At 20.1% G+C, this 17,261-nt stretch overlaps 6 protein-coding genes across 6 annotated transcripts; 2 read left to right on the forward strand and 4 right to left on the reverse strand.

Moving 5' to 3' along the window:
* Window positions 1-714: 714 nt before the first annotated feature.
* Window positions 715-2,302, forward strand: DDB_G0283007 (hypothetical protein; the record flags this gene model as incomplete). Its single annotated transcript, XM_634220.1, has 2 exons — window positions 715-1,731; window positions 2,090-2,302. 2 exons carry the CDS (start codon window positions 715-717, stop codon window positions 2,300-2,302), a joined length of 1,230 nt encoding a protein of 409 aa, XP_639312.1.
* A 166-nt stretch (window positions 2,303-2,468) lies between these two features.
* mcm8 (MCM family protein) lies at window positions 2,469-4,977 on the reverse strand (the record flags this gene model as incomplete). The annotated part of the gene is made up of 2 exons (XM_634221.1): window positions 2,469-4,598; window positions 4,669-4,977. 2 exons carry the CDS (start codon window positions 4,975-4,977, stop codon window positions 2,469-2,471), a joined length of 2,439 nt encoding a protein of 812 aa, XP_639313.1.
* A 418-nt stretch (window positions 4,978-5,395) lies between these two features.
* On the reverse strand, window positions 5,396-5,893 carry DDB_G0283011 (hypothetical protein; the record flags this gene model as incomplete). Its single annotated transcript, XM_634222.1, has 2 exons — window positions 5,396-5,609; window positions 5,748-5,893. The coding sequence occupies 2 exons, from the start codon at window positions 5,891-5,893 to the stop codon at window positions 5,396-5,398; spliced, it is 360 nt and encodes a 119-aa protein (XP_639314.1).
* A 690-nt stretch (window positions 5,894-6,583) lies between these two features.
* DDB_G0283013 (hypothetical protein) lies at window positions 6,584-13,923 on the forward strand (the record flags this gene model as incomplete). Its single annotated transcript, XM_634223.1, has 6 exons — window positions 6,584-6,622; window positions 6,716-7,324; window positions 7,399-7,581; window positions 7,682-7,902; window positions 7,989-10,036; window positions 10,142-13,923. 6 exons carry the CDS (start codon window positions 6,584-6,586, stop codon window positions 13,921-13,923), a joined length of 6,882 nt encoding a protein of 2,293 aa, XP_639315.1.
* Window positions 13,924-14,160: 237 nt separating this feature from the next.
* On the reverse strand, window positions 14,161-14,743 carry atg12 (autophagy protein 12; the record flags this gene model as incomplete). The annotated part of the gene is made up of 3 exons (XM_634224.1): window positions 14,161-14,283; window positions 14,389-14,525; window positions 14,629-14,743. The coding sequence occupies 3 exons, from the start codon at window positions 14,741-14,743 to the stop codon at window positions 14,161-14,163; spliced, it is 375 nt and encodes a 124-aa protein (XP_639316.1).
* Window positions 14,744-15,160: 417 nt separating this feature from the next.
* Window positions 15,161-17,000, reverse strand: DDB_G0283015 (hypothetical protein; the record flags this gene model as incomplete). Its single annotated transcript, XM_634225.1, has 2 exons — window positions 15,161-15,328; window positions 15,570-17,000. The coding sequence occupies 2 exons, from the start codon at window positions 16,998-17,000 to the stop codon at window positions 15,161-15,163; spliced, it is 1,599 nt and encodes a 532-aa protein (XP_639317.1).
* Window positions 17,001-17,261: the final 261 nt, after the last annotated feature.

Genomic DNA, 17,261 nt, shown 5'->3' on the forward strand with positions numbered 1-17,261 from the left:
TTTTTTTTTTTATTTTTTTTTTATTTTTTTTTTTCATTTAATATATCAATAATAATATTTTATCGAGAAACCACTTTTTAAAATAATTTATTTCTTTTTTTTTTTTTTTTTTTTTTTTTTTCATTTAATATATCAATAATAATATTTTAATTAAATTTAATTTTTTTTTATTTTTTTATTTTTCTTTTTTTTAAACTATATCTATCATTTATAAAAACTATTTTTTTTTTCGATTTATATTTATAATTTTAATATATCAACAATTATTTTAAATTATTTTCCATTAATAATAAGAAATTTTCCAAATTTAGAAAATCACAAATTTTAATTTCAATTTTTTTTTTTTTTATTTTATTTTTTTAATTACAAAACACCAATTTTTATAATTTTTAAAAATCACTTTAAACAATTTTATTATTATTATTATTTTTTTTTTAACCACCCCCAAAAAAAAAAAAAATATAATTATTCTCTTTCTTTTTTTTTTTTCTTCAACACTCTCGCACACATAATTTAATTTATCTGTTATCTTTTCGTGTCATATAATTTATCATTATTAAATAATTAATAATAATAATAAATAAATAATTAAATAAATAAATAAATAAATAATAATTTTTTATTACGTATATACACATAATATAAATTTTCCTTTTTTAAAAAAAAAAAAAAAAAAAAAAAAAAAATCAATTTAAAAAATATAACAATAAAAAAATGGAGGCAGCAACAAATACTTTAAGATCAATGTTTCCAAAGAGTTCAGCAGACCAATGTGTTTCTGCATTAAAAGTTAATAATTGGGATTTAAGTGCAACTATTGACTATATGTTAGCACAAACTGCAACTGAGGAACAACAAGTTCAACAACAAGTCCAACAACAAGTTAACCCTTCAATTCCACCACCACCACCACCACAAACAATTCCACCACCATTACCAGCCAATGTAATTGAATCTGAAGAGGATAAATTATTAAAAGAATTTTTATTCCTTGAACAACAAATACACATTAATAGAATTCCAACTCCACCACCATACAATCCTTCAACAAACAACATTAAACCATCAATTGCTGTAGTTGAAAAGGTTGAGCCAATTTCAATTCCACCACCACCTCCACTACCACAACCAATTGTTCATGAACATCAACCACAACAAGAACAACAACAAGAACAACAACAAGAACAACAAGAAAAACAAGAGGAAGAACCAAAAACTAGAGAAAATAATAGTTTATTAAGAAATATTACAAATACTCTTAAAGAATTGGAAAATGAAGTTAGAAATTTAGTTATGGAAAAGAAACCACAACCAAATGTTGTTGAAACTGTTGAAACTACTGAAACCGTTATCTCAAATAATAACAACAACAATGACAATGTTGAAAATATTGCTCAAAATAATATCGAACAATTAGTTGAAAAAGTTGAACAAGAACAACAAGAACAAGAAGAAGAACAAGAAGAAGAACAAGAAGAAGAACAAGAAAATAATGAAAACAATAATAACAACAATAGTCAAATACCAAATGAAGTTAAAGTTGCAATCGATCAATTGGAATCATTATTTAACTCTTCATTAGAAAAAACTGAAAAGATTTTAAATGAATTAAAAGAAGAAATTACAAGTTGGAAAATTAAAGATAATGTTAAAACTTTCACCGTTACCGTTAGAAATGAATTATCTGATATGTTGGCCTCTTTAGCAAACTATATCTCACCAGAACAAACTGTAAATACTCAAGAAGAAATTGAAACTGGTTTAATTTAAACTTTGATTTTCAATATCATCATTATTTATTGTTGTTGTTCTTTTTATTTTCCTCTTTTCTATTTTTTTATGTACCTTTAACTCTTATTTATTTGGATTAAAATAGTTTGGTCTCTTTTTATTTCCTCTTTAAACTACTTTCTATCTCAACATAAAAAAAAAAAAAATAATAAAAAACTTTCTTCCATATACTACTTTCTATCCACTTCCTTTCTAAACTTTTTTTTTTTAAGATATAGTTCTCTCCCCTTTATAATTTTCCAATTTTATTGTTCTTTTTTTTTTACTAATAATAATCTTTTTTTTAAAATTTTTTTAGCAAGTTCAAATTCAAAGAAAGGAAGCAAAAAGACAAGAATTAGAGAATAAATTAAAAGAATTAAAGGAACATAATAGAAATTTAGAAGAGGAAAGAAGAATTGCAATTGAAAAGATTGAAAATAAATATAAACAACAAACAACAACTACAACCTCTTCTGGTAATCAAATTCCACCACCACCACCATATCCAGAAGAAAATTCTGAACAATAAATAATATATTAAGTTTTAAATAAATAGTTTATGTATCTTTTAATATATACATTTTGTGCATTTTTTTTTTTTTTTAATATTATTATTATTATTTACAAAAAAAATTTATTTATTTATTAATTTATTTACAAGTTTATTTTGTTTATTTTTTTTTATTATTTTTTTTTTATCTAGTAATTGTATATTTATTATTACCACTTTTTAAAATCATTCCTTGATTATTTAAACCTTCTAAAACATCATTAAAATTTTCAAAAGGTAATTTATATTCTTTAACAATTTGTAAGAGTTCTTGTTTTGAAAAAGTTGATGTACCAGTTTTTGAGGCTTCTTTATTGAAAATTGAAATATATTTTTTAGATAAACCACTTTTACTCATACCAGTGGCTCTTCTAAAATCAATATTACCATGTTCATCTTCAAAAGTATCCAAAAGTGAATCTCTCATAATCTCTACGATATCGATTGCATCTTGTTCTGTAACGGTTTCACGTAATTCAAGTTTTGCTCTTGCTTCTGCTAAACGAATTAATGATTCCAATTGACGAGTTGTAACTGGCATTGAATCAGAACCTGTAGATTTTGAACGAAGTTCTAAATAAAATTTTTGTATAACTTTAATTGCCTCTTCTGAAAGTCTTGGTGAAACATATTTCTTTGCATAACTTATATATTTTCTAAGGATAACTGTTGGAATTAAATTAATCTCTTGACCATGAGTTATTAATAATTTTTGTTTTAATGGTAATGATTTATCATGATCTTCTTCATGAGTATATTGAGATGAATTTGTTGTTGCCGAGGATGATGATGATGATTGTTGAGGTTTTCTTTTTTTAACGCCTGATCCATTTGAATGAAGATTTAAAATATTATGAGAGATAATATGATCCTTTTCAGTGTTTGGTTTATCCATTAAAATGAAAATTAAATCGAATCTACTGAGTAGTGGTGCACTCATTTTGATATTTTCTGAAACTGTCTTTGCACGATTATAATGACCCCCGACTGGATTAGCAGCAGCAACTACAGATGTACGAGCTGGTAAATTACAAACAATACCAGCCTTTGCAATACTAACCGATTGTTGTTCCATTGCTTCGAGTAGAGCAGGATGTTCATCTGTCATCTTATCGAATTCATCTATACAACAACAACCTTGATCCGCCAATACCAAAGCACCAGCTTCAATTGCAAAATCACCTGAACCTTTTTCTCTTAACAATGTTACAGTTAAACCTGTTGTACTTGAATAGCCACCACAAACATAAACACCACGAGGTGATAAATGATAGATCGATGTTAACATTTGACTTTTACCTAAACCAGGATCACCAACAATTAAAACATGTGGATCCGATCTAATTGATAGTTTATTCTTGTCGGATCCATTACTACTTCTATTTGGACTACCACCAAACAAAGCCAATGTTAAACCTGCTTTAACCAATTCATGCCCATAGATGGTTGGACAAATTGAATTTGAAATTAATTTGAAAATATTTGGATGTTCAGCAATCTCTTTAATACCATACATATCCTTTAAAGAGAAGGAGGTAGTTTCAATCTTTCCTCCATTGCCACTAGTTCTCTTTGGGGAATCTATAGAGTTTACATCTATATAAATGAGGAAAACAGGTTTATTTTGATTTTGAAAACCTGTTTCCTCTGCTCTTAATACTTTTACAACACCACTAATGGTCACAATATCGCCAGGTACAATAGTTTCAACCATTTCATCGGTGATTTCACATTCAAATGCTTTTGGTATACCACTTGATTCCTTTTGGTCGGCATCCTCTTGAATTCTAATTTTTTGCCAATCTATAGTGACGGCGGTTGATCTATCCGGTTCGAATATTTTACCTCTACAACCATGATTTAAACAATTTGAAGGAAATGTAACTTTTCCCTCTGTAAAATATTGTGTTGGTGTACGTGTTGAACATTTATTACAAATGAATTGCATTTGAGTTACCAATGGTTTAACATTACCAACACGAATTACAGTACCTTTTAATGAAACAAATTTATCAATAAGATTTGCTTTCAATTTCTTTAATTGTAATAATGGTTCAAAATGAAATATCCTTATATTTATCTTTTTCTTTGGTCTTTGACTCTCTGAAACATTTTCATATAATACTTGATAAATTACAACACCTAAACAATTAATTACCATTTCTGAATCATCTCTTAATCTAATTTCAAATTGATCTTCTACTCTATAAATTTGATTTTTTAATAATTGATAATCTAATGGTATTGTATTATTTTCATCTGGTGCATAAAGTGTCTAAAATAATAATTTTAATTAATTTAATAAATCAATTAATAATTTTTGTATTATTTAATTTTTATCTTACCTCATTACAAACATCTCTAAAAAGTGGAAGTGATAATTGAATGAATTGATGTCTCTTTTCAAGTATTGCCTCTTGATTTAATTTTTCATCACCATTTTCAATAATTTTATTTGTTTTTGGTGGGAAATATAGTTTATATCCAATTAACTCATCCAATTGCGGATGTTGTTGTTGTTGCTGCTGTTGTTGACTTTGTTCTCTTTGTATAGTTTGTTGAGATTTAAATTGGACATAGTCATCACCTTCACTATTATTTCTTCGAATAATTTGTGTATTTGTGTTATTATTATTATTATTATTATTATACATTAAACAAAAGAAATGAAAATAAAAAAAATTAAAAAAAATAAAAATAAAAATGAAAAAATAAAAAAAAAAAATTCAAAAAATAAAAAAAAAAAGTTTCTTTTCTAAGAAATATATTTGTTCCAAGTTTGTGTGTTTTTTTTTTTTTTTTTTTTTTTTTGAAAATAATTATTTATTTTTTTTGTACAGAGGAGATAAAAATCGGATTATGATTATAATTCTCCTTTATTTATCGGAAGAGGGAAGAGGTTTTCGATTGTGAATTATTTTTTTTTTTTTTTTTTTTTTTTTTTTTTGATGGAGACGGGGCACGATTTAAAATATATTTTATTGAAGGTGGTATTACTTGATAAAAAAAAAAAGGTGAAATTATATTTGAAATATTATTATTATTATTATTATACTGTTATTGTGATTACTACTACTTTTTAACAAAGAATTTGATTGATGCACCAATTACAACGGCAAGAATTAATAAAATCACAACGACTAAAATTATTATTCTCTTTTTTGATCTTGATTTATAAACATATGCCTTTTCCAATTCTTCTACACCATATTCAATCTCTAAATCTGCTGTTGTAACATTATTATCTGCTTGAACTAACATTTCACCTTGTTCATCTACCATCATTCTATATATTTTTTTTTTATTAATAATTTATTTATTTTAGGAAATAAAAAAATAAATAATAAATAAAAATAATAATAATAATAATAATAATAATAATAATAATAATAATAATAATAATAATAATAATGAAAATTTTTACTTTAAATCATCCATTGCACCTTTTAAATGATATATATCTTGAGCTAAATGTTTTGCTTGTTCATTTCTTTCGGATAATAAAGTTTCTTCGTAATCAAAACTCCCATCATCTTCAAGTAATGGTTGTTTTAATGGTACATATGACATTATTGTTATATTTTATTTTTTTACTAGTATTATGTTTTTAAAATTTAGCTAAAAAATTTAAATGTATTTTATTTTATTTTTTATGTCTTTTTGATTATTTTTTTTTTTTTATATTATTGAGAAAAAATAATAAAAAAAAAAAAAAAAATTAAAAAATTAAAAAATTAAAAAAAAAAAAAAAAAATAAAAAAAAAAATTGAAAAATACGTCACAAGATATTTTTTTTTTTTTTTTTTTTTTTTTAAGGTTAATTTAAATAATTATTAATCGAACAAATAAAAAAGTAATACATTTGACAACTTTACCTTTATAAAAAATTTTAAATAAATTATAATTACTTTTTAAATAAATAAAAAATTTTAAAATTTAAAATTTAATAAAAATAAAATAAAATATTGATTAAAATTTTTTTTTTTTTTTTTAATTTTATATATCTTCTTTTTTTTTTTTTTGATTTTATCTCTTAAAACTATTATTACTTGTTCCACTCCAAATTTTATAAAAAAAATAAATAAATAAATAACTTAAAAAAATAAAAAAAAAATAAAAATAAAAAATGTTGTCCTCCTAAAAAATTTTTCGTTTTTTTTTTTTTTTTCATTTTCCATTTTTTTTTTTATTTTTATTTTTATTTTTTATATTTCATTTTGGGTTGTAAAACGAAAACTTTACTTTCGTTCAAAAATAAAAATGAATAGAAAAAAGCAAAAGAAATTAAGTTCATTAAATGTAAATATTTTTTATTTTTTATTTTTTATTTTATTTTTTCATAAAATTTAATCATTCCTAATTATGTAAATTATTGAATAATAATGTAAATAGTGGAAACTTGAAAAAAATAAGAAAAAAGATAACAACAATGAAAATGAACCATTATCAAATATTGAATATATAGAAAACTTATCATTATTTAAATTTAAACAATTAATAAATTCAGCAAGTAGTAAAGATGTTGAAAAAGGTTTATATTCAATTAATAAATTAATTAGAGATGAAAAAGAACGTGAACCATCTGAAGACGATGATGATGATGATGATGATGATGACAATCAATTAAATTATAAGAATAAAAGATTATCAATTGTATTTGAATTTTTAAAATCATCACAACAATCAATGACAGAAATTTTTAAGATATGGGATTTATGTATTGACAAATATCAAATTTATCAAAATGTTTATTCACTATTATTAGAGTTTATTGCAATTTTAATTACAATTAATGATGATCCATCACTTTCACATTATTCAAAAATTTTAGCTGATAAAATCCTCTCAAATAAATTTCAAGATTTATTAAAACTTATTAATAACTATACTGATGAAACTGTTAATTTAACTTTAAATTGTTTTAGATTATTATCTTCAATTGTACCATTATCTTTAAAAATTGCAAAATCAATTCAAACTAATATTGATTTTTCATCACAAGTAAGTTTTTTAAAAAAAATTAATAATTATTATTAAATTTTTTAACTTTTTTTAACATTTTTTATTTTTTTTAGGGATTCCAAAAAGCAATGAATGATATTTCAATTAATGGTGCATATCTTGGAACAAGACCATATGTTTTAAGATTTTTATTATCATTTTTAAAACATCATAATATTAAACTTAGTGAATTCATTTTGGAGAATGATCAATTACTTGTAAAATATTGTCAAAAATTACAATTGGACCATCATAATGTAATTATTAATTAATTTTAGTATTTAATTTTAGTATTTAATTTAATTTTATTTTATTAATTATTTAAATATATATAAATATAAATATAAATAAATATAGGTTATATTAGATTTAATTGAATCATTAGAAGTTAATGTATTAAAAGTATCAAATGTTTCAAAAATTTTAAAAATTAAATTCTTTTCAACATCATTTTTATCAAAAATTGGTTTAATATTTTCAAAAGATGATATTGGTGAAGATTGTCGTCAATCAATTTTTAAATTTCTTTCAATTTTATGTTGTTCATCAACTCATGGTATTATATCATCTGATCCAAAGTATGTAGTAGTTATTATTTATTTATTTGTTATTTTTTATTATTTTTATTAATTTATTATCAAAATTTTTTTAAAAATTTTTTTAGATGGACATGGTTTAGAGATAATGAAAATCCAAGTTTTGAAAATAAATCATTAGTATCATTAATTTCAGAATTAAATCCAATTGCATATCAAACTCATCAAACATTATTTATAAAGATTATTAATTCATGTCCAGATTTATTTACATCATATTTGAAAAAGTTGGGAACATGTGAAGTATCGTTATCATTGAATTGGTTAAACAGAACTACAATGTTAATAAAGACATTATCATCACCAGTACCAAAAGCACCAATCACTAAAATCAGTGATAAACTATTGGACCCAATTCCATCATCACCAATTGTATTAATTAATTGTTTAATACCACCACAAGTTACAAATTTACAATTTGGTTTCGATCAACAACATCAATTAGTAATTTATAATCAATTATTAGTTTTATTATTATGTTTAAAAAGAATAAATCAAGTTTTAAATTCATTAAATATTTATTTTATTGAAAAATCAAATAGTAGCAATAATAATAATAATAATAGCAAGGAGGATAAAGAAATTGAAAAATTAAATCAATTTATTATAAATTTAAAAAATGGTATTAAAGAAAGGTTACCACAATTTAGATATTTTAAAGAGAATTATAATCAATTTAAACAATCATCAGTATTATATAATCAATTCATTTCAATCATTAGTGAATATTTTAGATTCTTACCAATTAATGATTTCATTTCATTGAAAATGTTTGATTATCAATTTTTATTAACATCAGATTTATATACACAAAAACAATTTATTCAATTAATTGGTAATTCAAAATCATTTCATTCAACTTTAAATTTATTTAATCGTACAAATGATAATAATAATAATTTGAATAATAATAATAATAATAATAATAATAATAATAATAATAATAATAATAATGATGGTGATTCAATTATAACAATGTTATTAAAATTATATTTAAATTCAAAATCAATTGAAATTAAAGAATTATATGGTCAATTAATATTTAAATTATTATCAACAAATTCAATATTCTCTGGTGTTGATCATGAAATTGATTGTTGGTTAGAATCATTGCAATCAAATGAAAATATTGAATTCTTTGAAGGTACACTTATTAATGCTCATCAAAATAAATTTCAATATGTTGATCAATGTCAAATTGAATCAAAGAAATTATTTGGTCAGGATTTAAATCAATTATTAATTAGTCCATTAATAGTGTCAACAATATTTCAACTTTTAACAAATTCACAATCTTGTTTAAACCAACATCAATACATTTCAAATTTATTAAATAATATTTCAAATTGTAAAATTAATTCTTTAATAATTTTATCAATTTTTAATTTTATAATAAAAAAAATGAAAAATCAAGATAAAATGGATGATGATAATGATGATGATCAATCAATATTACCATCTGATTATAATTTACCAATTGAATATAATGAAACTTTAAATTATATTTATTATAAAGCATATTCAAAATACCCAAAAGATTATAAAATTTCCTCCTCTTCTTCAAATTTTAAATCTCAATTAATTTCATGTTCATCACCAAATGATATTAAATTTATAATTTCAAATAATATTCAACATTCAATTTTATCATTAATAATTTTAGAAATTGAACAACAACAACAACAACAACAGCAACAACAAGAATCATTGAATAAATTATTAACAATATTAAAAGTTTCACCAATTAATTTAATTTTATCTCAAATTAATTTATTATCAAAAAATGAAAAAGAAATTTTATTTAAAAACAATTTAGTTAAATCAATTTTATTAAATTCAATTTCAAATTTATCATTAAAGAAATTATTCATCTTATTCCCAATAATTGAAAATTTAATTGAAAATCATGAAAATCAAACTACAGCAACCACAACAACAACAACAGCAACTGAAGATATTTTAGATTTAGAATTTGATTTTTATTTTGATTGTCTTGAAAAATCAATTAAAATGATTTTAGATTCAAAATCAATTTTATCATTACGTTTAATTGATCATTTATTTTCAAGTAAATTAATTTTAAATAATTTCTTATTAAACTTTAAATTTACATTTAGTAAGTATTTTTTTAAAAAATAATTATAATTATTATAATAATTTATTAATAATAGTTTATTAATAATAATTTCTTTTTTTATTTCTTTTTTTTGTTTTATTTTAGATATTTCAAAATTATTATTAATAATTTTAAATAATGAAAATTCAAATAATGGTTTTAAATTTATAATACCATTATTAAAGAAATTATTAAAACAATTTAATAGTAAATCAATTAATAATTTCATTAAAAATAATGAAAAAGAAAATGATAAATTAATAATTTCAATCAGAGTTTTAGAATTAATATTACCATTTTTAGATTTTAATACTTGTATTGAATTATTAAATTCATTTAAAATTTTACAAATAAATCAATTAGCTTCAAATGAAATTATTTTACAAATTTATTTAGAAATTATAAATTCAACTTTACAATCAAATAATATCATTGATAATAATAATATTAATTTACCATCATACTTTAATTTAATAATTCCAAATTCTTCAAACTTGGATAAAAATATTAATAATAAATTATCAATTACAAATAATGATAATGATAATAATAATAATAATAATCAAATTGACTCATTAAGAATAATATTTAATCAATTAATTCAATTATCAATTGAATTTAAAAATATTTATAAATATTCAACAGCAACAATTTATAGAGTTTCAATTGATCAATTTATTTTACAACTTTTATTAATTGATATTAATCAAATTAAATATCCATTAAATTTAATTAATATTTTATTATCAAACAACAACAACAACAACAACAACAACAATGATGATGATCAATTATTAAACAAATATTCAAATTATTGTTTAGAGAATTATTCACCAACCACTTCAACAATTTTATCAATTTTATTAATGATTAATTATAATAATAATAATAGTAATAATGGAAAAGAAATTAAATTAAATTATAAATTATTAAATTTAGATAATTTATTTAAATTTGATATAATGGTATGGTTATCATTATTTTATTGGTTAATTGTAATGAATAAGGATAAAGAATTATTATCAAATAAAAAGTTTTTAATTCAATTATTTAATTCAATTTCAAGTTCAAATATTTTCCAAAGAAAATTAACAACTGATGCCAATACTACTACTACTTTTAATTCAATAATTGAACTTTATCAAATAATTATAAATAATTTAGAGAAATCATCAAGTAGATCATTATTAATATTAAATTCAAAAGTTAATTATTTCTTATTAATGACAACAACAACAACAACAACATCAACAACATCATTAGATAAAACAAATGAAAATTATGAATATTTAAAAAATGAACAATTATCAAAATCAATCATTACAAATTATTTAAATAATTTAGAATCAAATTTAAATTTAAATAACAAAATTTTATTAAATTTAAATTTAAATTGGTTTAACAATTTTAAAAAGTTATTTAATTTTTCAAGTTTTGATAAAATCATTAAATTAATATTTTCAAATAGTAATTTCAATTCAAATGATTCTTTAAAATTAATTGAAAATTTAATTTTTAATTGTAATAGTAAATCTTTATTTAAATATCAATATTATATTGATTTAATTTTTAAAGAGATTATAAATAATGATGAAATTTTAAATTTAATTAAATCAACACCAGTTTTAACTGATTTAATTATTGAAAATTTATATAATAATATCAATAATATTAATAATAATAATAATAATAATAGTGAAAATATAATTAGATATCGTATACTTAATTTATTATTATCAATTTATAAGAGTGAACCAAATTTATGTCATTCTGGTAAAAATTTATCATCAATTTATTTTAGTATCTATAATGCAACAACTCATCCAATTGATCAAATTTTATTAAAAATCATTTATCAACATGATAGTAATAATCATTCTATCCTTGCTGAATCAAATTATCTTTGGGGAAAACATTCAAAAGAAACTTCAAGTATTAATCAATTATTACTTTCAAATACTTTCTTTTCTGGTATTCAATTTGAAAATTCAATTAATAATTATCCATTTGAAGTTAATACTTTAATTAATATAGAAGAAGAAGAAGAAGAAAAAGAAGATAATGAAGATAATAATAATAATAATAATAATAATTTAAATATTAATGAAAATTTAATTTCAAAATCATATAATGAATTTTCGTATGATCCATCATTTTTATTAAGATTATTTATTTCATTATTGGATAGTTATATTTCAGAATATTCATTGTTAGATGATCAACAAGAAGATTTAAGAAGAGAGAATACTGATAACCTTTTGAAAACAATTTGTTGTTTCTTTTATAATGGTCCATTTTCTTTTACTGTACGTTCAACAAGTTCAAAGCGATTATCAATTCGTCAATTGGCTTATTCAATATTTTCAAAGAATCAAACATTAATAAATATTTATAATAAGCAACTTGAAGCAACTCAAATTTCAAATATTGAAATATTTGGTATTGATGAAAAACAAAAGAAATCAAACAACACAAACACAAAGAATAATAGTAAATATTCATTAAGTTCAAATAAATTCAATGAAAATATAATGTTTAAGATGATTCAAGTTTTAAAATCAACAATTTTTGAAAAGGATCAATATATTCCATCGATTTTCACTCAATTCTATTGTAGTTCAATTAAAACTGTATCTTCTAAATCTGATTTAAATAGAAAAGCAATCACTTCATACTTAAAGGGTATTGCTAGTTTTGATCTATTAGTAATTCCAATGTTTTCTGGTGTTTTTAATTTCACTGCTACAAAAAGCACAATTGTTTGGTTATTAGATTTATTAACTCAATCATTACCAGATGAACATACTGAACTATTATTAAAAAAGAATAATTACGTTCAATCTTTGTTAGCTCTATTCGATTCTTTCATTAGTTCAAGTAAAATTAAACTCTCAATACTAAATTGTTTATTAAAATTATCAACAACTTCAACTGGTATACAATTATTAATTAAACAAGGTATTTTACCATGGTTATCAATTTTAGTTTCAAATTCAAGTTGTTTAAAATCTTATTTTGATTTAATTTTTAAATTATTTAATAATATTTTAATAACAATTAATAATAATAATAATAATAATAATAATAATAACTTAATATCAAATAATTTAGAAATTTCACAAATTTCAATTATTTTAAATAATTTATTAAAATTATTTTTAAATATTAATTGGGATATTGAATTTAAATCAATGATTAATGATTATTTATTTTCATTAAAATCAATAATTAATTTAAATTCAACATTTATTAGATTATCAAATTCAGATTTAGTTTTATTAATTAAAAAATATCAACAACAACAACAACAAGAACAAGAAAGTGGTGATAATAAATTATTAGAATCAATTTTATCAATTGTATCATGTTCAAAATTATCATTAATATCAAATGATTCAAATTTAGATGACAATTTCATTTTCAATTGGATTTGGAATCAATTAAATAACAATCAATTTAATAATGATTCAAATATTATTGAACCAATCTTAAAATGGATACAAGATTCATTATTAACTTCAAAGAAACAATTCATTAATTGTTTATCAAAGAATCTCTCATTAAATGGTGCTGCTGGTGAAGTCAAATTATTCAATCAATTATTAATTAAAGTTTGTCAAATAGATATTAAACTTTTAAATCATCAAGATTACCATCTCGAGACGATTCAATTATTGCAATGTAAGAGATTAATTTGTAATATTATGATCTTATTAGCTCCACAACCACAAATAATGAATATCATTCAAAAGAAATATGATCAACATCATTTCTATCAATTGTTGAGTGAAATTCAATCACCAAATAATCAAAAAATTGAAGATTTGAAATTATACAAAAACCATGTCAATAATGTTATCCAATATTTAAAAGATTTATTTTTTTAAATAAATAAATAATTAAATAATTAAATAAATAATTAAATAAATAAAATTAAATAAACGTAACCTTAATTTTCTTTTTGAAAAAAAAATATATAAATATATGTATCCCATTAACTCTAAATTTATACTTATATAAATGTTACAACTCTATTTTAATGGTTGTTTGTTTTTTTTTTTATTATTTACAATTATTATTTATTTTTTTAGGCTTTATAATATATGAAAACTTTTTTTTTTTTTTTAACCCCACGCCATTTGAAGGGAATAATTGATAATTAATTGATCATTATGACTAAAACATTTATATAATTCACCTAAAATTTCATCTGGGCTTGGTTGAAAAACTTGATTTATAAATAAAAACTAAAAAAGATTATATATATACGAATGAATTAGTATATGTATACATATTATATATATATACTAATAACCTGAATATTATATCATTTGGGGGTGTGATTTACTTACTAATGATTCATTTGATTTTAATTTTAATTGCCCTCTTAATTTATCTATAACATTTTGAAATGAAACATTTGCCTGTATTTTAAATTTCTTTTGTTTTAATGGTTGTGCACCACCTGCATTCTTAAAATATACTATAACTGTTGTCAAAGAAAAATAAAAAAAAAATAATAAAAAATAAAAAAAAAAAAGAATTAGCACCAGCATTTCAATTATGCTAACTATTTTTTTAATGAATCTTACTTTTACTTTCGGATGTAATTTTAACTGGTAATTGAGGTTGCTGCTCTGTTGTTGATTCTGTATTTTGTTCTGTAGGTGATGCTACTTCATTATTATTTTTTTCTTCTTCCTCCATTCTCTATAAATGTATGTATTTGTTATAGTATGTATGTATTTATTCAATATGATTTTTTTTTTATGAAAAAATAAAAAAAAAAAATTTAATCTCACAAAAACAAAAAAAAAAAAATAAAAAAATAAAAAAAAAAAAATAAAAAAAAAAAAAAAATAAAAATTAAAAAATCAAAAATGGACTGAATATTTAAGAATGAGTTTATAAATATCTTTTTTTTAATTCCTTACTTGAAATAATAGAAAATATTCAATTTTAATGTTTTTGAGTGATCACTTTTTTAAAATTAAAAAAAAAAAAAAAAGATTTCTATGGTTTTCCAATTAAATTGTAAATTTTTTTATTTACATAAATTCTTTTTTTTTCTTTTTTTTCTTTTTTTTTTATTGGATAAATAAAGATTTTGTTTTTTTTTTTTTTTTATAATAAATTAAATATTTCTCTAAAGCTTGAACCACTTCTTGCAGTGCTCCACGCAGCGGTAACATATAAAAGTGAGGCGAATATATTAAAATAATTTGTCCAAGGTAAATATTGAGGGAAGAAAGCTAAATATAGTGAATAGATTGTACAAAAAAATAATCCTGTCTGATATTATTATTATTATTATTATTATTATTATTATTATTATTATTATTATTATTATTATTATTATTATTATTATTATTATTATTATTATTATTATTATTATTATTATTATTATTATTATTATTATTATTATTATTATTATTATTATTATTATTATTATTATTCATATAAAAGTGTAAAAAAAAAAAAAGTTAGAAATTATAATAATTAACTTTTTAATGATAATAAATTATGAACATACTTGTCTTTTCCAAGCGGTATTTCTTGATAATAAGAAAGAAGAGATGAAAAAGATCCAACTCTTTCTAGCAGCATTTGAAATTGCTTCTAATAATAATAATGAAATATGATTTCTAGATTCTTTTTGACCTAAAGAGGGTACGACGACATGAAGTAATCTTGATTTCTTTTGTTTTCCAATATACATAAGTATTCTACTGATACTAACCCAAATTCCCAATAAAAAGTTTGAAGTGATTAACACTCTTCTTGCATATTTCAAACCCCAAGCATTTCTACCCTCTGATCTTTGTTCTTCCTCTAATTCTCTTACTTTTTTCTTTAATGAATCAACTTCATTCAATATGAAATTAATTTGATTTATAAAGTCTTCTTTTTGTTGTTGTGATATATTATTATTAATATTATTATTATTATTATTATTAATAGAATTATTATTATTGTTGTTGTTGCTATTATTGTTATTGTTATTGTTATTATTACTATTAGTAGTGGTAGCAGCAGTGGTAGAAGTAGCTGTAGCATTAGTAGTAGTAGTAATAGCATTGTTAGTGTTGCTAGTATTGTTATTATTATTATTATTATTATTACTATTTGGAGAATATGGATTACCATATAATGAAGCTAAATTGTTTGGGTATTGAGTTGGTGTTTGAGGTGATAAATTTGGTGATCCAATATTATTATCATTATCATTATCATTATTATTATTATTATTATTATTATTATTATTATTATTATTATTATTATTATTAATTGGTTGTTGTTGATATTGTTGTTGTAAATAAAATTGAAATATTCTGTTTGGTATTTTATTGCTACTATTACCATTATTATTATTATTATTATTGTTATTATTTTGTACAGTTGAGGTTGTAGTAGATGACATGTTTGGTGAATTCATTAAATTTAAAAATGGTGTACTTTTACTTCTTTTTATTGTTTCTGAGTTATTATTATTAAAATTACTATTACTATTAATATTATTATTATTATTATTATTATTATTATTATTATTATTATTATTATTATTATTATTATTATTATTATTATTATTATTATTATTATTACTATTATTATTGTTATTATTATTATTATTATTATCATGAGAATTATTATTATTATTAAAATTTAAAAAAGAGCCAAATGAATCATCTCCTTTCTTATATCCAATACTATTATTATTATTATTATTAATATTATTATTATTATTATTATTTATATTAAAATTATTTGAAAAAGATGAATTATTTAATACAGTTGGGGGTGTTGGTGATCTACTGTAATCATTATATTCAGTAAGGGGAAGAAGTTCATTACTATCATTATTATTATTATTATTATTATTACTATTATTTATATTGATACTACTACTATTATTAAAATTACCCCCTCCTGTTATTGTGTTGTTGCTGCTATTATTGTCAAACATGTAAATATTTAATGTGGTGGGTTGGTGGTGGGTGTCGTTTTGAAATTAGAGAAAAATAAAAATAAAAATAAAAAAATTAAAAAAAAATTAAAAATTTGAAAAAAAAAAAATTAAATTATATAATTTCTTGTTTGGTAAATGACAAAATGGGAATATTTGTTGATTTTTGGCAGTGGTGGTGTGATGACAGAAAAAAATAAAAAATTAAAAAAAAAAAAAAATAAAAAATTAAAAAATAAAATTTTTTGATAATAAAAAAAA

The sequence above is a fragment of the Dictyostelium discoideum genome, assembly GCF_000004695.1.
Source record: "Dictyostelium discoideum AX4 chromosome 4 chromosome, whole genome shotgun sequence".
In the NCBI taxonomy this organism is placed as follows: domain Eukaryota; phylum Evosea; class Eumycetozoa; order Dictyosteliales; family Dictyosteliaceae; genus Dictyostelium; species Dictyostelium discoideum.